The sequence below is a fragment of the Syngnathus acus genome, chromosome 6, assembly GCF_901709675.1.
Source record: "Syngnathus acus chromosome 6, fSynAcu1.2, whole genome shotgun sequence".
Classification (NCBI taxonomy): domain Eukaryota; kingdom Metazoa; phylum Chordata; class Actinopteri; order Syngnathiformes; family Syngnathidae; genus Syngnathus; species Syngnathus acus.
In genome coordinates this window covers 11,015,399-11,038,137 of record NC_051092.1, presented here as the reverse complement: position 1 = coordinate 11,038,137, position 22,739 = coordinate 11,015,399, and the positions used below count along the sequence as shown (strand labels likewise).

Sequence of the window (22,739 nt, the reverse complement as noted above, 5' to 3'; positions counted from 1 at the left end):
GATTTTATTCTCTCTCTCTCTCTCTCTCTCTCTCTCTCTCTCTCTCTCTCTCTCTCTCTCTCTCTCTCTCTCTCTCTCTCTCTCTATTATATATATATATATATATATATATATATATATATATATATATATATATATATATATAGAGCCATTGAAATCCTATTTCCTTTTAACATGTAGCAAGTTTTTCCAAGCTACCCTTGAGTGGATCATGAACAAACAGTTTTTATTTCATAGCTTTTCACAAAATAATACGAGTACTCAATTGTTTCAATACATTTGAAACAAGGCATCGTCCTAATTTCCAACCCAAAGTATCTTGCAGACCAATTAAAGGACATCAAAGATTATGAAAGTGTTTTAAATTTTGCCTCTTTAATAAGACTATGGTTGTAGAATATCGTTCTTCTCCGAGCGTCATCATTCGTCACAGCCCCCTCCCTTTAAGACTATGTTGCTGCTGTCCCACATTCCAGCAAATCGATCAACAAACCAACCAATCCAACAATCAACGATGGTTGACTGCAGCTTTTTTCTTTTGGTTATCAGCGGAAACTGCGTTTTTTCCCCCGAAGAGTAGTAGATTGTTCAGATATTTATTCTCAAATTTAGGGAGTAAAATTAAAAAGTCGTGCACGAAATATTTCTTTCAGGTTCAATGGGGGGGGGGAATCAAGTTCACTGTAATTCTGATTGTAAAGTCCTCAAGTTCTGCTTGCTTCTTCACACGTCAGAGACGTTGCTATGTTATTTAAAAAAAAAAAGATCGCGTATTCTTATATTGAGTTGCCTTTAATATAGCAAGAAAATGAATGAATGAATTAATAATCTATGTCGTGATTTTACAATTCGGCGATGTTGATTTATTTTGAAAGTAAAGAGCGGAAGTGGTACGTTTCTCCCTCTTCTGACTTTGAATGTACTTGTCAGTCACAGCTGGCGAGTTGGCTGGCCCCTAAAGTTAAGCAAGATCGGTGTGTGTGTATCGGGATCGAGCAAGTCGCTGCATGGATTTCTCAGAGCCGAGCTGATGTGAACGTAACTAAAGGTGAGATTTACGTTTTCAAACACCCCTCATTCTTTTTATCTTTGATTTGCAAGCGCTGTGATTTGTTTTTGGCTTATTTATCGTAAGTGACGCTCGTATAAACGAAGCGTTGCTAAGTTGGATGAAACTTATTCATTGTATGCGGTTGTTGGACGACGTCTGACCCTGATGAAGCCTGGCTTTTATTTACTCGTGCTACAGGGTACGCGACCGAGAATGAAGCCATGAGATTTGATGAGCGTTTTTGTCGCGTAGTATAGAAGGGGAGGAAAGATGTGCATCGGTTAGCTTCGGTCCAGCGGCGTGGTGCTTTTTGGAAGCAACCCCCTCCCCCTCCAGCCTGCGTCAGTGCGCCTGGCTCTCATCCACGAACTATTTTGATCGCACAAGAGTATTACCGTGTCATTATCTTCACTGACTAAAAAGGCGCTTCTGTCGTAGCAACCTCCTTGTTAGTTGTGCGTAAACGTTTTTGGCGCTGTTTTGACACATGGAAAACACGAGTGCAGGAAAGGATGGAGTTTTGGTCACTGTCTGGAAAGTCGCTCCCTTCTTTGCTGATTGTGACGATGACTAGTTGTGCAACTAGATAGCAATGTTTTATTCATTGTTAGTTGACGCGTAAACGTTTTTGACGCTGTGTCAAAGCCCTGTTGTTGTGACACATGAAAACACGAGTGTAGGAAAGGATGGAGTTTTGGTCACTTACTGGAAAGTCGCTCCGTTATTTGCTGAGTATCATGATGACTAGTTGTGCAACTAGATCGCAATGTTTTATTCTTAGGAGAAGTGATTGATCAACCACTGCGGTTGCAAAATTTCCAAGAAATTAAATGTAATTTAACAGGAATTACCAATGCGATACAACACCCAATTAAGATGTAGTGTGATCCATCACAGTAAGTTGTATTAATTATTCACCACCACAAAAACCTTTCTCCAAGTATACTTTTCAGTTTAACAATACTTCTGTAAAACATCTGACTCACAATTGGCCATAATGAGTGCGGCATTATAACATGATGCCTCATTCCAATTTGAAGTAAATTGATTCCATTCGTTTATAATTCCGTGATGACCCATATACCAACTGTGGCACATCAGAAAAAAAGAGAGAATTTTGTCACTTGAAACATGAAATGTGAATCCATCTTAAAATAATTTTGAAGTGCATATTTTGGCTATAATTTTAGAATTTTGTTTCTATACTAAATGGTGGGAGCTTTCATTGTCCCTTTTTATCTCCCTGTTTTGTTACACTAACCATGGAAATACTGTAGCTGCACTACACATATCACAATGCTGCCCAGTGTCTTTCAACAATTCATAGACTGTCAAATACTGTTTTTGTACTTTTTTTTGTGGAGTTCCAAACATCTTTTCTTACAAGAGTCAACAAGTTTCCATCCTTCAAGGACAAACACAATCCTCCTTTCTGTGACAGTCACCATTATAAAAGCTGAACTGAAAAGGTAATGAATGTTTGAACAATTTCTTACTATTAAAGGAGAAATTTGGCTCATAAGTACCACAGGTGACAAGAAATTCAGAAAAAAGAAGTTAACCACAATAATGACATTTAAATGGCTAACCAGTCACACTAATAACTTAAAAAAACGGTTAACTGTTCTCCACCACTCTTAGATGCTCCCTGACCAAAAGGTACACGAGATATGTCAAATTGGATGATCATTGTGATTTTGATTGAAGGTCCCTCCGAGGATTGAGGTTGTTTAGCAATTATACAAATATCAATCTACTGTAGATTAGAACCTACGGAGTTTGGTGCTCAAGTATTGTCTGTAAATCTTTGAGAATATTTTGTCAGTTCTTGTTTAACACATCAAGATGTGTACTATACAGAGCAGTTATTATTTTTGTACAGCAACTACAAAAATAGGCGACAATTATTTTTTTTTTTTTTAATTGGACTAAGGCCCAAGTTAGAACATTGCAACTACGGATACATTTGCATGAATTCCTATCACTGTTTAGGTTTACCTCTCAATTTAAATCGCCATTCATAGACAAACCTTTTCCTTCAATTTCCTTTGGTACGTTTCGTTTGGACTCAACACTACCTTGAGAAGCAGAGTGGAGCAAAATGTTATAACAAATGTCCCGACAAAAGAACTTTTATTGTTACCGTGATTGCTCTGCCATTTACAAAGACCTCGATCTGCCCACTCTGTTCCACTCTCCATGGACCTCTCAAGAGGGTTATTCACCCGAGCCGACAAAATAGACTTTTCTCTATTGTCCACTTTGGACCATACGCTGAACTCGTCCTTCTTGTATTACTGAATAGTAAATAGTACCTTTTGTTTGCTTTGATAGCGCCACAATCTCAAACTCAGCTTTGTAATAGAATAGCAGAAGCATAATAAAACATGTACGAACTGTGCACCCAATTCCATAAAATTTGAACTTTTCTTAAATGGCCTATACAAGTGTATAAAATACCGTTTTTTCCATGTATAATGCGCAATATTTAACTAATTTATTGTCCTAAAATCTGGGGTGCGCATTATACATGGGTACAAATTATTTTTATTTATTTTTTTATTTTTCTATTTATTTTTTTATCCGGATATCATACGGAGGCCGCCATTACAGATGCGCTTTCTTCTCTGCTGTTCACTTCAAACACGCTCCATACGAACACAATGCTCTCGTATCAGACGTTTGCTCGATCACCTGCTCGTTTGCTGTCACAATGTACCCTACACAAATCCGAAACATTTCTTCGCTATTGAGTTTGCTAGCGCATGCGCAGTGATACTGACCGGCAGAATAACATCCGGTTGTTCCCAAAGATTATCTTTTTTCTGAAATAATTTTACGTTTACGGACTTAAGTAGGAGTCAAAATTTGGGTGCATATTATACATGGGTACAGGTTTTTTTCCAGCATCAACATGCCATTTTTAGGGTGCGTATTATACATGGGGGTGCATTATACATGGAAAAAAACGGTAGTTAATCGTAACAACTAACTCAAACAACTAACAACTTTTTGATGCATGGTTGCTAAATGCAATTTGCCTTTGAAGTTTTTTTTGGTAAATGTTATTTACCGTCCTACAAATGTAAAAAGAATTTACCTGCTTTAAAGCCTGCAAAAATAATAGCATGACTTACTCTTTATTTATTGCCTCCAATGCCTTATTGCACTGAGGAGCTATAACAGTGTGTACTATATTTGTCAGTTGTCTGGTGGTGTCACAAACACCCGAAGAAAATGCAAAACACACCTGTGGAGTTAATAGTTGAGAACTGAAATGCTAAGGCTAAACCAGCTGGCTGTCGTCTTATGGATGTCTTCGAGTCAAATACAACCCCCCAGCCCAAAGCAAGTGCGGTGAATATGGCACACCGTCGAGGAAACCAAGCTACTTAAGCGGACTAAAGGCTTAGCAGTTTTAATCACTTGTAGGCACTTAACTAAACTTTGTGGAGGAAGCTTTGTTGTGTTTTTCACATGAAACTGGATTCTCAATAAAAAAAAAAAATGCATGCAATTTTCAAAATCATGTGGAACTTTTTCTATGTTTGCTCCGACAGGACCGTTTTATTACGGATATATCACGTTTTTTTGACTGATCGATGTTCTTAATCCTTGCGTAGTTACTGATAACAAGTAAATGATACCACAAGTACTTTTGATGCACAAAGTTCCAGTAGATGAATTTAAATCAAAACCTTTCTTTTTTTTTTTTCGATGAAAGTCAGCGCAGTTAGTCTACAATGGACAGCTAAAGCCCATAATAAAACACAAATCTCCGAGTTTAAAATTTCCCTGAATTTAGGATCAATTTGTAATACATTAACAAAAATGCTAAATGAAATGAAAAACTCCCAGATTTTTTCTATTTGTTTAAAATAAATTAAAGTGCAAAATAAAACAGGTCCAACTGTTAACTATGACACTATCAAGTTGGAAAATAATCATCTCATATGTCTCACCTATACTAAGGTCAAGTGTGGGAGTCGAGGTCATCGTGAGGTCTTTCTCGGTCAAAGTTTTGTTTGCTGCAGTTGCTCTGGCAGCAAGTGTAGCCATAAACAATCACAGGTATGTTATCTCTCCAAGACCCCCCCCCCCCCCCCCCCCCCTCCATGGTAACTATTCAAGACTTTTTGTGGGAATGCACTCCCCACCACCACAATGTCATGATTGGCAAGAAGCAATGCTGCACAACACTTTCCTGCATTCTTGCAATGTTGTTGACCCATAATAGACATAATAATGTCTTTCCACTTTCCAGCTTTCGATCTTTTGCTCTCTTCAACTGCACCTCTTGCAAAGGAGAGATCATTGCTTGCCCATCATAAGTTCAAACAGTAATTTCTTTCAGCTGAGATTTGAGGCTTTAGTGTGACTTAAGTGATATATTTCTTCTTTGGTATTTGGTGATTTCCCGATTATATGACCTCAGGGGGAGCTCCACTGGGATGTACCACTGTTGGTTATCTCACTGGTAAATTAAACCGAGCAAATTGCTCAGATCCGCTTACTTTCTTCTTACAATCTCTTTAACCTGGCAAATCAGTTTGCCCCGCTTTTGCTCTTGAAGCAAATATTTTGCTCTAGCTCCTAATTGCATAAATAGTGAGATCATTTGTTGCGACTGGAGGGGGAGTAGTAACCATTAATCAAAAGCAAAACAACACCAGGAAGATTTCCTCTCATAAGTGCACATGAGGCCACTAAGCTCTCTCAGTGCAGGAAAGGGATGAATATGTAACATTTTCATTCCTTTTGAATCTTTCATCGATGAGAAGCAAAAATGGTTTCTTCCTAGCTCTGTGCAAGCTGCAAGGCTAAAGTCCAAGCAGCCTCCTTGTAATAGTGCTCTTCAGCCAGCTGGACCAAAGAGAAAGACCTCTTACATGTTCCGCTAATGGGCCAAAAGATGTCAGCTACCCCGCCAACAAGGAATGTCACCTTTGTGACATTGTTGCCCAGCTTTTTTATTGGTTGACATTGTGGCCACTTTTTAAGGGTTAGCTAACAACGAATTGTACCTTTTGGCTCCCAATAGCAAAACAAATATTGCTATGCTACTTGTTACTTTTTAAAAAATAATAATACAACTTGTCTTCTTTGTGGAAATGTGATTTACCCGAATAAATAAATAGCAGTCAGACGTCCTGCTGGGCTTGCAGCCAAGTTAAATTGATGCAAGAGAGCCAAGGTACATTTAGCCACTTTGAATGTCTAGTTTGATTAAAGACGTGGAAAAAAGGCCTCGTCAAAGTTCAGCTAATCCAACACTCAAAATAAATTCTTCATATTCGAACTTCCTCTAGATTGCTTTTCGAACGAATCCCCTTTTGTTGTTGCCTCAAGTAATGTGCTTTTGCTTCACTCCTACCCTGCTCTCCTTCACTAATTCCATTCACCGACACCATTTAGTTCTGCCCACATTGTTCAAGTGTAGATGAGGCCGCATGGTATTGAAAGCAAAACAGCCTCCAGTCCAGCTCTCTTCATGGGAAAGGTGTACAACAGATGGCAGATGAACCTATCACTTTTTCTGTAATTCCCCATCAATGAGGAGCACTGCTGAAGGCAGTTTAGGTCAACATAAGGACGTATAGGCCCTGGAGCAAGGATAACACTGACTTGGCCCTCGACATGTTCCCATAGTGATAAGGACTCGCTCGGCCAGATGCTCGCACAGACACACGCTCCTGACCTCTTGCTCCACAAGTTTGTAAGGCAGTGCATCAAAAAGAAAGATGCCTCAAACTTCCAGGAAAGTACACCAGCAAAGGGGACAATTGGAGGTTTCAAACGTTCTGTGCTCTTGTTTTAAAGACTGATGTTTTTTTTGGTGGGTATTGGGTTCTCTTTCCTGTCGCGGATTGAAAGTGTGCGGAGAGACCTTTGATATGTGAGCTGTCCTTTGCTTTGTGAAAAGATCAAGCTCATGATCTCAGTAAAGCGTGTAGGGAGGGCTTTGTCCTGTCCTTGGTACTGTCGTCCAATCACAGTGTTTACGTGTGGCAAGCTGAGGGGTGCGTACACATTGGGCCGCAATCAAATTAGTGTTACGCTATTGTTGATAGCAAACAATGTGTTATTTGTGAAGCCGTTTTGGCAGCACGACGTGCCGTGCACGCCTGATTCGGGATGCGTAATTAAAATGGAAGGAATTTGTCTTGATTAGGTTTTTTTTGTTTGCTGACAGGCACTTTTGGTTTAGTAGTGATGCTTGATTTTTCCTGTTCTTCCAGAAAGCTTGGCTCCGGCGCTTTTCCTTTTATATCGAGTAACTATGTGGACGTTTTTATGTACCGCCTTGTGTAATTACAACAGGCTACTAAGTCAAAACATCAGGAAGACAAAAGGTGTGCACCAGAACAACCTGTGTCTAGCATTATTGGGATTAACAAAATGTCATTTTTAATCATGTGACTTTTCTGCCGACCTGAGTCGAACGGTAACTTTTTAACACAATGCAGGCTAATAGCTACATGTCTGCTCTCTTTTTAAGTATGTGTGTCACGTATTTACTTAAAGGTTAATTTGTTATTGAAGCACACAATGAGTGATTGATTCCTCCAGTCCAGTCACGGGTGTTTAGTATAATGTGGCTAATATTAAAGCTTTAAAAGGTTTCCCTTTTTGCTCTATTTCTGGCACACAATATGGCCTTTTTTTTTTTTTTTTATCAAAACAGGGAACAGTGTGTCATAGCTTTTATGGGTACTGTTGGGTTTGGCAATTGCTGGCGAATGCATGTTTGTGGAAAGGGGTGCCACAGAATTTAAACCTTTTTTTTTTTTTAAAGAGTGGAACGTGCATGTATGTTTTGACCAAAGCTTGTAATAAAAACGACCAAGTATGATAAATATAGAACCGCACCGCACAAGGGAAAACAAACTACCGTAATTTTCGGACTATAAGTCGCGGTTTTTTTCATAGTTTGGGTGGGGGGGCGACTTATAATAAGGAGCGACTTATGTTTTTTTTTTCAAAAAAAAATTAAATAAATAAATAAATAAATAAAAAAAGTGAAACCGCGATAAACGAACCGCAATGTAGCAAGGGATTACTGTAATTTGAATTTCAAGTGACGTCAGCAGCGCGACGTTGCGTCAGCAGCAGCTCCGTCGAGTCAATCTTTGTTCTTTGTGTAAACAACCGCCGGGCTCCTGGCGCGCGACGTCGCGCGCGACGTCGCGCGTCAGCAGTGCAAGAGCCGTCAGCGGCGCGCACGCATTGTTGACAAACGACAACGATTGATGGATTTAATGAATTGGAGTGACACAGATGGTTTTATAAACGTGTTATTTATGTAATAGTTTTTTGAATAACTCAGAATTTTACGTCAGGGCCGTTCTCAGCTCTTAGTTTGTGTTTATGTCACGTTAGCATACCTATCGTTTAGCCTGTTGTTGCTCGTTCATGACTGTTCTTGGTGTTGGATTTTGTCGAATAAATTGCCCCCCAAAATGCGATTTATACTCCGGAGCGACTTATATATGTTTTTTTTCACTTTTTTGGGCATTTTATGGCTGATGCGACTTATACTCCGGAGCGATTTATAGTCCGAAAATTACGGTAAATCTTCCTGGTTCTCGGTGACAAATGTGACTATGATGTCAACATGGATGGAGACAGTCTCAATGCAAAAACAGCTGAATAATGCAGAGACACCCATGTTCAAACTTGGCTAACCTAACATATAATCCGTGTGCTATTAAGAAATAATTACTCTATGAATGTTCTTAACGCCTTTTCCCACGTGTTGTATTGAGCAGTGTTGCCGTGAGGCGTGGTGCAGTGATTTCTTCTAATCCTCCACTGATGAGAAAATCTTTTTTTTTTTTTCAACCAAGTACATTTATGTTGCATGCCCTTGTTATAAATATCACATTTATACTCGTGTTTGTCCTTGAGGACAAAAGAGGTCAGAATCAAGCTTAATCTGTGATTTTCTGAATTCCTTTAATTCTGGGAAAGCCAATCCCACTACTCAGCTGCAGCTCTTCACCCGCACCCCGTCTTCTTATTGATCGGCCTCTTGGCTCTAGAAATGGAGATTCCTGAAAGCCAGTCGTATTGTAACAATATTATTCCCACTCCACTGCCTCGCAGCGCTAACCAACCTCCCTTTCAGAGCTCCCTGTGCCCCACATTTTTCTTCCTCTGTATTTTAGTTTGAGATTCACATACTCTAAGTTACAGTACGTTACGGTACGTATGTATCTCTGCGTCTCTAAGGTACGGTGACAATACATCTCTCTGATGTAATGCATTTGTTTTTTTGCTATGTGTATTATCTGCAGTATTTATTAAGGTGTTATCATTGTTTTTTGGCTGTGGAACGAATTACATGAATTACAGTGTATTCTTATGGAAATATTTGATCCAAGATAGAACGATTTCAACGTACGAAGTAGGTCCCAGAACAAATTAAATTCGTATGTAGAGGTTTGACTGTACATACATACATACATACATACATACATATGTATGCACGCATGTGTCCACTCAAAGAGGCTTAGTACTTGCTAAGCTGGTGAACCAGAAAACAGGTTTAAGTTGTCTACAGCCAAGTGGTCATTCAAGAGTATGACCTTAGAGTTGAGGAGATAGCGATGAAGCAGTAGGCAGTTTGGCATGACACTTAGTCAGTGAGCCCACAACAGAACTTTTAGAGCGTACAAGCTTGTAAAAAGATTAGCTCGGGGGTATGGCCTTTGTGTGGGGTTGTTACAGTATACTTCGATTCTGTCATGGGCTCTTTACAAAAACAGGTGTGACTCAAGTGTCTCATTTTCACTTTTGCCGTAAGCGCAGTTTGTATTTGCTCACATCCAATCTCAGGGTTCTGGGGCGGGCAACAATATGTATTGCTGCAAATGAAAACAGAAAAAAGTATGCTTTGGGATTTTTGCACTTCCCAATTTACAGGTTTATAAGAGAGGGAATGGGGGAGGAAGAGTGACTAATAAGAGGAAGGGAGGAAAGGGAGGTGATTCAGTAGAGGAGGGAACAGTCGATGTCAACTGATGCAGTATAAAAGTCGAGAAGCTGAAAACCTTAGCCAGGATTGCTCTTTCATTCTTTATGGGGATGATTATCCATTACTTGATGATTATCCATTGTCTTCCTTGGGGACCAGCGAGCGGTAGGTATCATTTTTCACAGTATTTCATTACATTATGTATTATAATCTGGTACCATAAATTCTTCTGTGAATCAGACGTGGCTGCTTATCTTTTAACTGATATATATATGCACACACATATAGAACATAAAACCTGTGACACTGGCTATGTAAAACTCCCCTCATATTAATAAACTTACAAAATATATTTTACCAGAAAAGTACAACTACCAACTATTCACATTGTGGACTAAACTCAATTAGCTAGAATATGTACTCATCATCCTGTGAAAAAAAATGATAAAACACCAAACTAACTGCTCTTTTGAAGACACGTAAATGCACCTGATATTGGTTGAATGAAAACCCATTAACTGTTGCATCAGCTCTCGATAGTTCTCGCCATTCACAATACAAATTCTGTAGGGACTCCGGTTATCAGCCTCATTGATTCACAACAGGTTCCACGGCTCCATTGTACAGCCAGCCCATTGTTAATGTTATTTGCAGATGCCAGCACAATAACTGGCAACTTCCAAAAATGTTGCTGGCCTCCGTCAAAGGTGAGCAGGCTCACATTTATTAGGTCACCACAACTTGGTGGAGGTTGCATTTCTCATGTTCACCTGGTAAATGCTTATGTTAAGGTGGTTGTCTCAAGGGTTACTTTAAAAATGTATTCCGTCTGGACTGTCATGTCTGGAAGCCAGCCTAGCACACACATTTTGTGGGGCATGCTTGATGTGCTGTATGTTGTAACACAGTCATGCCAGGGCATGCTAATATGATGTAGTTACTACTAAGGATTCCAGAAGCATTCGTCAGTAAATTCACATTTAACTTCCAAAACACAACTACGGTATGGACATAATGATGCCGAAAGAACTTTGAAATCGGAGCACTCGGAGTGAAAGAACATGACATGTAGGCCACAGCCCCTCAATGGCAACATAATAAAACACATATAACCAGTATAAAGGCAGATGGAACTTGTTGACATTGCCGTCGTTCATAATTACTGCACACAGGCTTAACACACTGTAATGTCCAAATATACTTTAATCCAATATTTGCGCGGACCTTTGTTTTTCTCTTTTTGAAAATGGTCTGCATTCAACTTGATGAACCTGTTTAGATGCCATTTAGGCAGCAAACCTGTTGGATCGGAATTAATCGCGCTCATCTCGATTTCTGCCGACAACAAAAAACCTACTTGAAACATTGTTTGATAGTAGAGCAACAACAACATGATTTGTGTGATACAATTTGACTGACAAATTCAACTTGGAGACAATATTCTAGGGCTACCAAGTAACCAGATAATGTAGCTTTTAATTGGGCTGATGTGTGCGATGTATACACAAGCCTATCTGGTGTTATGGGCCTCTGATCTTTATTATGTTGTCTATGATATGTTAGAAATACAAATGGAAAGCGATCAGTCCCATGACAGTGCAGGAACTCCAAAGGGAGGAGCGCCTAAATGCTGCATGCAGCAGCAGCCATTCAATTTGAGCCAAAAACACAAGGAACCCACCCACCCTGTCACCACAGTCTCAACTGTGGTTGTCTGATGTCATCCTGGAGCCTTTTTCTCTTCCAAGCCATACTTACTGTTGGAAGATAGCCATATACAGATTATTATTTGAAGTAAGAGTTTAGGCAAAACTACACATCCTGATATACAGGTAGGTCATTTTCTATCCAGATAATGACATACAGTTTATACCAATAGCACAGTAACATGTGGCATGGCTATGTAGCATTTTGCTGTGTAGTAAGGGAGACTCATCAGAGGCACGAGTATATATTGTATTTTTCGCACCATTAGGAGCTTTGAGTTCAAAGGCACAGACTCAATTGCGGGGGCTATTCTGTTCTTCATCCACATATAGGGCGCACCTCATTATAGGGCACACCTCATTATAGGGCGCATGCATGCCATGACTTATGGTAAAAAACAACAACACAGAAACGGGGCAAGACGGTGAGTTCGGGTCTACTTATTACGTCCCTGTAATGGCAGCCACACAACATTTATAGATTTTGTAATTCGGTCCACACAAAAGACGCACCTTCGGTACTTGAGAAAATTAAAGGCTTTTAAGTGCGCCTTATAATGCGGAAAATGCGGTACACAATCAGATTCTCTTATCACTGTTGGTTACATTTCTCTGTGAGAACATTTGTCCAAAACACAGCTGGCTCTACAATAGAGTGCATTCACAGAGTCAGAATCATAAAGGCATACTAAGCATAAATAGATTCTTCTTGTTATGGTCAAAGACCAAGCTGATCTCAGGGTTTTATGGAAGCGTGTGGAAAAGGAGGGTGTACACAATAAGTAGGCCGGGACTTTTAATGGCCAAACATGCCCAAGGCAACCAAGACTGGTCCCCTGATGGGTGTTATCAGTCTGCCCAATTTATTTTCGTGTTTGAGAGGAATCGCATCGGACAGATGTGAAATTCTCTGGTGATCTATTCCTCTAATTAACACAACCTTTTAAAAACACTTAACGTCGTCCTTATGTTTTTAAACAAACCATTTTGTCTCGGGATTCATGACTCTTCTGTTAGTGGTTCTGAACACAATGAACCCATGTGCAAATTTGGTGAAATTCATAATTTTCTACTAATCTATTCTTTTGCTCAATCCCCAGTCATTTTTTTTATAACAATAATAATAATACATTTTATTTAAAAGGCGCCTTTCAAGGCACTCAAGGTCACCGTACAGACATAAAATAGTATAATAAATGACCGCTCAAATTATTGAATGTTTTGAGTGTTGAAATCGGCTTGCTTTCTTTGACAATCCAATGTTAGTGGCTCAGTTCAACAAACTTCTGGGGGTGCAGTTAGTGTCGTGCTCTGGAGAACATGTGTGACATGGTCACAAGGACTTGACCACTCTACGTATCACTTGCGCTACCACAGTCACTTGTTTGCCATTGAAAATGTAATTCATGGAATCTTCTTTATTCATCCAACGACGGAAAATATATTTTTACAGCGAACATATTCACAATTTCACGCAAATAAAAAAACAATTACATAACAAAAATAATATTTTTTTTTCCACAAAAGAGATGATGACATCATTTCTGGTTCCCGGAGAGAACAGATGGGCAGCATTTGAGGAGAAATATCTCACCAAATACAAATATAGCTTCATGTGGTTTACACGTTAGTCTTTGTGCTCACTGTTCTTGTTCTGTATTATTTTAGAGCTGATGATACATCTTCATCTTTACTTGATTCTTTTTTTTTTGCCTGTCCTCTTTTGCCTTCGGAGATTGACGAAGTGTTTCTTACCTGGTTGTTAAGTCTTACTGGTTATTAAGTCATGTACAGTGAAACTTATGAACTTAATTCGTTCCATGATCGGGTTTGTATATTGCTGGTTACAGCAGATTGATCACTCTAAACGGGTGAAGTCGAGTGACATCTGGTAGGATTGACATATGGAGAATGACACTGGGCAATGATCGTCAAAATGATGTAGTTGCCTTCCATCCTGGTGATGAATAGGGTGCATAAAATATGAAGGTAACAGATGTTGCTGTTCACCTTTGGTGTTACGTTTACAGGTATTTTTTCACTCACATGGTGACTGGTTGAACTGTGCGAAAGACAGGCTCTGAAATTACTTCTCGTAGGTGTTTTGACACTTCTAAAAGACAAGCAAAGCATCAGTGGGAGTCAGAATTCTCTTGGCAAATGGTTTAGTGTGTTTGCCACATTACATTGCTGCAGTTGACTCATCTCTTCGCCGCCTGTTGTTCTGTTTCCTGCTGTCTCAAAGCTATTGGTGAGGAGCTTTGACGATCCATCCAAAATCACACCCTTTTGTTGCTGATTTTGACAATCTCTTGGAAAATGCTGAGATTTACCGCGAAAAGACAGTGACTGGAGCAACTGTTATTTCCAGTCTGCGGCTTGTTTTACAAGAATGCATCACAACATGGTTTGGGTGGTGATTTGATCATTTGATAACTTTCTCCTTTTTAGATCCAGAATGCCGAGAAGACGATGAATTCTCGAAGTGATCGACGACATTTACGCGTCTTTGCTGTGGCCCGGCCTCTGCGGCCCCATCTGCCTCCCCAAAGTTAAACCCCCACCCAGCCATACCTCAACAAGTAGCCATCTCAGAGGGGAGAAGAGGCGAGCCAGCCCTCGTAAATATGCCTGGATGGAGGTCTCAGTGGCGTCTGCTCCTGCTGAACTCCCTTACCTGTGGCCTCGAGATTTGTGTGGCAGCAGGGATCACATATGTGCCGCCCTTGCTGCTCGAGGCTGGTGTGGAGGAGCGATACATGACTATGGTTTTAGGTAAGTGGTTAGTTACTCTCTTTAAGTGTTACCATGAAGTACCAAAGCAGTTCTGGTGCTAATGGCCAAACTAGTGCCAGTTCCTCACATTTTACCGACAGCAAGGGGAGAACTAAAACCTCATTCACGGGAATCTAACAAAACAACACTTAAGAAAAAAAACGATGACAATCGAAAAGTATGACTGAAAAAATATGCAATTTGTGCAACTTTAAGTCTAAATGTGATCAGAGACGTTTTAGTATGGAGGGGCTTTCCAGGCACTGTTTCCATTTCATATTGGCCCTCAAACGGCAAAATATTCGACATATGTACTACTTTTAGGCACTTGATTTCAAGACTATCCTTCTGAGCGGACTTTGAAAACACTTGTAATCGTCCACCGCTCAGTGGGATAGCGGCTATTAGAAGAGAGCATGACTTTGAATGCATTCTTACATTTTACACTTTGGAATGAACAAGGTTTCAAGTCCAAATTGTACAAATTCCTGAGGTTTGTCACGACATACATTATCAAGGAACATTGAGGAGGCCGACCCTTGAGCTAAGTGGCCGTTTAAAGCATGTCTTTGTCGGGTAAGCGGCCTTCAGGGGAAATGAAGGTCTAATGAACCCTTACAGATTTCAATTGAATATGTAACAACCGATGAACATTTCATCATGCAAAAAGCCTCTTGGGAACCGTTGTGTTTGCGTATGTTGGTGACTGATGAAAGGAAATAGGGCACTTTATCTGCGTAGGGGCTGCTACTTAACTGCTCTTAAATCAGCCATGTAAAGGCAAATCGTTTTATGATGTTCTCAGAGGTTGAAATGGGCCTAAGTAGAGATGTCCACGTGCATTTTAAGGCTGGCTGAGCCCTGTTATTGTGACATTATAAGCGATGTATCTACAATGATTATAATGAAAATAGAACATTCTAACTTTTATTCATTTTCCTGCTCAAAAAATACCTAAACAGGGCTAGTTAGTGAAAATGAACCCTCTTCGCTTTTATCCCTTTAAAGCATCTAATTTTAAACTGTCTTGTTCCCGACAGCTGAAGTTAGACAAAAAAAAAAATCATGTTTTTGGATAGCACAAGTATTTTACATCTTCAATAGTCTACATGCCTTGGGTTTCTCCAATAGCTACAAATTATTTCATTGGGATGTCCTTGGCAACGAGGCTGTGCTGCTGCAAGGCTTTCAGCCTTATTCGACAATCCTATTGTTATAATGGAGGGTCTGAGTGTTATTTGAATGAAAATGGATATTGTGTCTCTGGAGGCTAAAAGCCACTTTCCCCAAGCTAGTGTAAGGTTCTCAAATGGCTTTCTTTATCTAATAGCCATTTGTTGGTTGCTCACTCCTCTGGGTAATATTTATTTTGGTAATTTACTGTCTCAGGAATGGACTCACTCCTTTATAGAAAATACTACTACGAGTATGAAAGGTCACATTTTGGTAAAGATAACATTCAGTGTAGTATTTGTGGTTTGGGCTGGATGTAAATCTGATTTGTGTGTCTAAAAATGGAAACCGTGTGATCCTGAAAGTACGCTGCAGTTTATTTGTGCCTGTGTGCGTTCGTATGTGTAATCACGTGCGTTTGTGAGTGAGTGAGTGAGTGAGTGAGTGAGTGAGTGAGTGAGTGAGTGAGTGAGTGAGTGAGTGAGTGAGTGAGTGAGTGAGTGAGTGAGTGAGTGAACACATGAACGTGTGTTTTGAGCAAATAGCCGTGTGAACAGCTGTCGCTGGTCAGACATGTTGGGATTGGCCTGCACAGCTGCAGGACGGAGGCGACGACTGGCTACAGTTAACTTGTCTCCTTTACTACCGATCTGCCACTCTCTGTGGTCGACATACTATTATAAACTAGTTTATACTCTCAGTATTTTATCAAACATAATTTCCCGATGAATTGCTTTTGAGCTGACCTCTAAGGGAGATGCACAGTATATCTCTACAGGGAAAAACTACAGGTTCCTTTCTTTTTTGTCGTCAAATTGAAGTTCAAGCAGTTTTTCATATTGCATGGGCATCTAGCTGTGGACACTATGTGTGGTGTGCTGTGCTCCAATTAGCCATATGCAGTCATGTGTGGAATATTAGCTGACGAAGGCGTGCCTTCAGGCAGGGACCCCATCTGTAGGAAGCGTCACCAACAGTCAGTCAGTAATGATGGCAATTTTTTCCTTGGTAAACTAGCAATCAGAGAGACCTAAAATGACCAGTTCAAAAATACTCTACATGCATAAACTGCTCTAATACAGAGAACAAATGATGAGTAGACTTTGTCCCCTTAACAAGTTGCAAAGCTGAACAATGCATTTTAACCAATAATCCTTCTGTTGCAGATGCTTCCATTTCAATTTTGCCTTGTGCTGGGTTGCCAACCGTTGACTTTGCACTATATATCCTTTATGCGCTTTATTCACAGGCATTGGTCCGGTTCTCGGGCTTCTGTTCATCCCTCTAATTGGCTCAGCCAGTGACAACTGCAAGAGCAGTTACGGAAGAAGGAAACCTTTTATCTTGCTGCTATCTCTGGGAGTCCTTCTGGCCCTTTTTATCATTCCCCATGCCGACATCCTGGCTGCGCACCTTGCCTGGAGAGGACGCACTTTCCAGGTGGGTAACTCCTAATTTGATCAATCCACTCACTTCCTATATAGCTTGTCCCTTATACGGGTCACAGGATAGCTGGAGCCCATCCCAATTGACAGGCGCCATAGGCTTGTTCTTGACTGGTCGCCAGCCAATTACACAACCTAATTATTATTATACAACCTTATTATTATTAACCTAATTAATGAGTCATAGTAATTTGTTAAAACAATCACTCACTCTATGCCTTTGGTTTTGCCACAGGTACACATGAAATAATAAATGTAGGGAGTCCACAGTAGATATAGGGGCTTTTGTTTTAAAGTTTTAAAGTTTAAAATTTAAACCATTCAAACTGGCAGTGCTGTTAACACTTGTTCCTGTTATGTCACATTTACAAGACATTCATTTTACAGGGACTTTTTTTGTTTGCGTTCTTCTCTGAACAAAACACTTGGTATGCAGACAAGTGACAGAAATAGTAAATACTGAACACAAAACATAATGAAATATTCTCTTGCTGATGTTTTCTAATGATGTGAATATTTACCAGGCTACAGTGCAGCAGTAAATAGCAGTGATGACTTAAAGTAGACGTCTTGGGCAAATTATGTCTAAAAGATGTGCTCTATTTCAACCTGGTAAATTTGTGGTCTCAGCTATTTATGCGCCACCCACTAGTTAATGTTGTTTGGGGTCAGACCTGCTTAGCTCATTTTTCACTGAGTAGATTGAGGTCTGATTGGTTTCTCACCCCAAGGGACCTGCGGTGACTTTGAAGCTGTAATGAGACCATTAAAAGTCTATTTTAGTCTGGTAGTAAATCTTCAGCTTTATTTTACTAAACATGATCAAATCAATTTTGAATTATGAAGAGAAATAAATGTAAATCGTTATTGGAGTCTCATGAGTAAAGTAAATAGTTATTTCAGCGCATGTATTTTTTTATTTTTTTTTTACCTTTACAAGTGCTTGGAGTAGTTGTAGCTTATATGCTGTCAGCCGCTAAAAATGGATGGCAGCCACAAATTGTCCCCGGGCTGTAGTTTAGACATCCCTGGTATAGCTTGGTAATAAAATGTATTTTTCACTTTCCAACAAAGGCCAATGCTTGTTCTGAAACCAAAGGCCCTGGAGCACAAAGTACCGCCCCAAAATAAACTTGGTAGTGGCCATGGTCTTGGACTAGTTTATTAGGTCCGAATCAATTATGCTCACGCTCGACCAAGCAATCTGCAGAATGAGGGGAAACAATTAAATGAATTTTGTGTGAAAGACTTCATCAGGTCATCAAAACACCCGTCCAACACGATTTCTTTGCTTCTCTGCTTTAGGTGGGTTTCCTTATCCTTGGAGTTGGCCTTCTTGACTTTTGTGGACAAGTTTGCTTCACGCCATTGGAGGCGCTTTTATCAGACCTGTATCGAGATGGGGAGGACTGTAACCAAGCCTTTGCCATGTTCTCCTTCATGGTTAGCTTGGGAGGCTGTGTGGGATACTTGCTTCCTGCACTCGACTGGAGCCACAGCATGCTCTCTGTTTACCTCGGAGGCCAGGACCAGTGCCTCTTCTTTCTCCTCATCCTTATCTTCATTCCCAGCATACTCATCACAATGAGGTTTTCCGAAGATCCCTCCAGCGCCATCAGCGGCTCGCTTGGGGCTGCATCTTTGCTGGAACCGGGACCCAGCGCAATGGAAGCTGGCCAGTGCGGTGTGCCTCGCTCATGCTGCTACCTGCTTAAGTGCAAGTTGAAGCTGCTAAAGTCTGGACCTCTGCTATGCTTGCTGAGGACATGCTGGTCTATGACCCCTGCCATTTATAGGAGCTACTGCCATGTCCCAAGGGTGATGTGGCAGCTATGCGTGGCTCAGCTCTGCAGCTGGATGGCTGTTATGTCCTTCATGCTCTTCTTCACAGTCTTTGTAGGCGAAGGCCTATATGGTGGAGTTCCTAGTGCGGTACCAGGAAGTGTGCCCAGACAACGATATGATGAAGGTCAGAAGCAATCTGTTTTCTGTCTTTTCTGATTGTGCAATCATGCTTTAATGTAAAACCATTGTTACAGTTTTGATATCTAGCTACAAATGGTTTGGTCAGGCTCAAGTGTCAACATATTGATTTTTCTAAGTCTACTGCCCATCCTTTTGGCTTTAATGTCTTTGTTTTTTTAAAGATCAGATTCTTGCCATTTGTTCTTTTGGCAGGATGCCGGCTTAATACTTGTATGGTCAGCCAAGCGGGTCAGACTTTGAGGCACTAATGCTTCCCAATGATTTAATAATGTAAGGTTAATGTGAGGGTTTAAGAAGCTTTTTTAATATCCTCCCTTCCCATTCTCCCTTTCTGTGTATTTAAAGGGTTGACGGGTTCCTAAAGGAACAAAGTTTTTGACACTTTTGAATGTAGCATGTAACATCTGGCTTTCTCATTATCCCATTTAATGAGAGCTGGAAGACTTATATCGCCTCTTGTAATTCAACTTATGTTCTTATTTTAGGTATCCGTATGGGAAGTCTGGGTTTGTTCCTGCAGTGTGCTACCTCAACCTTCTTCTCAATGATCATGAGTCGTATGGTTCGCTGTTTTGGGTCACGCTGGGTTTACCTGAGCAGCATGGTGAGCTTTACCGTGTCTGCTTTGGTCATCTGCCTGTCTAAAAGCGTGGTCCTCGTCACAACCATGGCTGCCCTCACTGGCTATGCGTACGCAGCGCTGCAGACATTGCCCTACACACTCACATGCCACTACCATAAGGAGAAAAAGGTAAGCACCCATTGTCATGAAGTTATTTTTTTAGGGAGTAATGGAGCTATCTCGGCCGGCGGTTTAAACATGTCTCGTACCATTTCAGGTGTATATGCCAAAAAGGAAAACCAAAAACCCTCGCAAAAAAGGTTTTACAGCTAATAGAGACTATTTGAGTCCAGCAGAAGAGGAGAGCGTACTAAATAACACGGCTGGCCCCTCCTTTGGAAACGCCTTCCTCAGCCAGGACATTTACTACTCTGCTCCTCTCAACCCGAACGGCTCAGCTCACAGCTCCACCGGGTCCGACCCGGAGGAGCTGGAGTCGGGATATGAAGACCGCGGCGTGGGCTTGGACTTTGCCATCTTAGACAGCACCTTCCTTCTCTCTCAGGTTATTCCCACCCTCCTCATGGGTACCATTGTTCAATTTGCACAGTCAGTCACCACCTACATTGCCTGCTCTGTAATCTTAGGCATTGTCGCCATCTGTTTGGCCAATCATATTGTCTTTGACCAAAAGGACCTCAAAGGCTGTGACTCAGATGGAAAACCTCTGAGAAAGATTGTGGAGTAATGCTTTTTTTTTTCTTCTTTTTTTCCATCAATGCACTGTTGTGTAGTATCCCAGGAGGCCTTGCTCTATGTTTGTGGATTTGCACCTTCATAAAAGTGTGCTGGTATGAGTCTGTGTAAAAAGAGTGAATATGTCATCAGGGATGTGCCGCTAGCTTAAATAGCCACAACGTTTGACAAATTGAAGTTGTGTCCCCCCCCCCACCCCACCAAATGTATATTTTATTCAGTTTTTGGATACATACAGGGTATGAAAATAACAGTCTATCTGGTACAATAACACAAGGTGACGCCAAGTGTGAAAATGGTTGCCTTCTTTTTCTCTCACCAACCACACGCCAGGTGTTAATTTCACAAAGCTATGTGATCAAGGGAATTATGAGATCAATTAACAAATATGGGAATGCTACCAACGTACCACTTGCAAAAATCTCCTCATTGGCCGTTGATCATTTTTGACTAATCAAACTCTTTTCACTTTTAAACATGATGCTTATTTGGGAGATTTATAGAATCTATTCTTGGTACATCTATATTCTTGACATTTCTGCTGTACTGTATCTCTATATTGACCTTTGTAGCTCTGGATGAGAGTCAACATACAGTAACCTTTTCTCAGAAACTTGGTGCCAAGGAGGAACACTACGCTAACAAATACGTTCACATATCCTGCACTGTCATGTGCATTTAAACAGGACACCCCTCCCATATAGTGTCAGTTTAAATACTAGTCAAGAGTATAGTAGATATAGTAGATTAAATCATATCCATCATCACTCGTGATTCAAGTGGCATTTTATTAGAACTGTACTATAAATGCCCCTGAAAGTGCAGAAGCGCACTGTTTTATCTCAGGTTAGCTCTTTGTCGTTGTGCCCTCTTCTGTTCAATGTCACCGAGTATTCCCTGCTGCACCTTCATGTTTCAACGTTATTATGCCCCATGACAATCAGCCTGGGCGTATCATGTGTAGTAGTGCTGTAAATGAAATTGACATATTTCTCCCATTCCTAAAATACCATATTTATTAAGTGGAGTCAACCATTTGGGTATTGGAGTGGACGCTAGCACTGTGGAAGGCGTGTGTGGTTGTGTGTGCGTTGTCATGCACAATAGTCCATTTGGTGTCATCACCAGGCTGGGTTAACATTGGCGCAAACTGGACCTGTGTATGTTCTTCCTAAGCAGGTACTGTAGATGTTTTTTTTTTCCAAACACATGAATAGTTTTGTCCCCGAATGAAAACAAAATCTATCTAGCAGTAGCACGATGGTCAAAAAAAGTGCCTGTATTTTTCTGCCTCTTGCATTTATGTATTTATTTATAATGCCTTTCTTGAGAGATTAGGGCAATTTCTGTGAAAAATTAAATTATTTGTGCAGTGATGTGCAAACCATCCTCTGAGTCCTAACTTATTTTAACATGAAAACATCACCCATTTGATGTTTTCTTTCACTCTTATTTGCCATTCTGTTAGATCTCTACTATTTTGTCAGCACTTATTTTACTGCCACTAGATGGCTCTTGTTTCATTTTTGAAGGAAATATCTTTTTCCTATTCTTAACTTTAATGGCTTGGAGATGTTCTCAGGCCTCTTATTTCACCCATCTGCCTTGTTGGATTTTTAAAGCCAGTGAAAAGTGCCAATGTCAGATTCTAGAAATGTGTTTTTATAACCATGTACCACATGATAAAACTGATTGTTGTCATTGATGCATGCAGCCATGACAGAGTACTTTATTTTGCGGCTGACAGATTACTCTGTAATACATGCGTGATCTCGCCAAACAGCTTTTTATAAACAATAAAACATAACATGGCTGAAAAGTTTTAATTCTTTGTTTTCTTATCAAGTACAGATGTGTGACAGTATATGTGGCACATGTGACCATTTGGGTGGAAAGTGCATTGGAGAACCACTGAGGGCCGACCCTATCCGCTCTAGAAAAAAAATTCAAACATTCTGGACTGTCATGTCAAGTGTAAAAAGGCGTTCCTATTGTCCAAATGAATTTTGACAGAGAAAATTTTCTTTAAAATGCACTCTTCCCCTAAAAGATGTCTTCTCCTTCCAAATTGCTTTTCCCTGAAGCTCTTGGGAAAACTATCTTGATAATGGTGCCATCCCTTGGAGATCCTGAGAACTGACTGTTGACCGCTGTGGCCCCACTGACACATGGCCATGCAGCTGCTGACATTATCTGTTACATGGAAAAGACGATAGGCTTTCGTGTCACTGGGAATGGCATGCTGGCTATGTGTGCCATTCCATGTCAGGCCTGTGCTTTGCTCCACGCAGGATCCTACTTATGTACC

General features: G+C 40.5%; 1 protein-coding gene across 4 annotated transcripts; it reads left to right on the top strand.

Annotated features, from left to right (window-relative positions):
- The first annotated feature begins 900 nt into the window (after positions 1-900).
- slc45a3 (solute carrier family 45 member 3) lies at positions 901-22,250 on the top strand. Of its 4 annotated transcripts, none has more exons than XM_037253967.1 (6): positions 901-1,048; positions 14,186-14,509; positions 16,932-17,122; positions 18,433-19,096; positions 19,599-19,864; positions 19,953-22,250. In XM_037253967.1, the coding sequence occupies exons 2-6, from the start codon at positions 14,362-14,364 to the stop codon at positions 20,421-20,423; spliced, it is 1,740 nt and encodes a 579-aa protein (XP_037109862.1). In that variant the 5' UTR covers positions 901-1,048; positions 14,186-14,361; the 3' UTR covers positions 20,424-22,250. The 4 variants fall into 4 exon arrangements, with proteins under 4 accessions (XP_037109862.1, XP_037109863.1, XP_037109861.1 ...); XM_037253968.1 differs by lacking the exon at positions 901-1,048 and adding an exon at positions 7,385-7,496; XM_037253966.1 differs by lacking the exon at positions 901-1,048 and adding an exon at positions 9,884-10,193.
- The last annotated feature ends 489 nt before the right edge of the window (positions 22,251-22,739 follow it).

What these genes read in the sequence shown, in the direction of transcription:
- slc45a3 (XM_037253967.1), top strand. Translation starts at nt 14,362, where the DNA reads ATGCCTGGATGGAGGTCTCAGTGGCGTCTGCTCCTGCTGAACTCCCTT. An exon ending in GGAGAGGACGCACTTTCCAG is followed by an intron (nt 17,123 to 18,432) that starts GTGGGTAACTCC and finishes TCTCTGCTTTAG; the next exon opens with GTGGGTTTCCTTATCCTTGG. An exon ending in CAGACAACGATATGATGAAG is followed by an intron (nt 19,097 to 19,598) that starts GTCAGAAGCAAT and finishes TTCTTATTTTAG; the next exon opens with GTATCCGTATGGGAAGTCTG.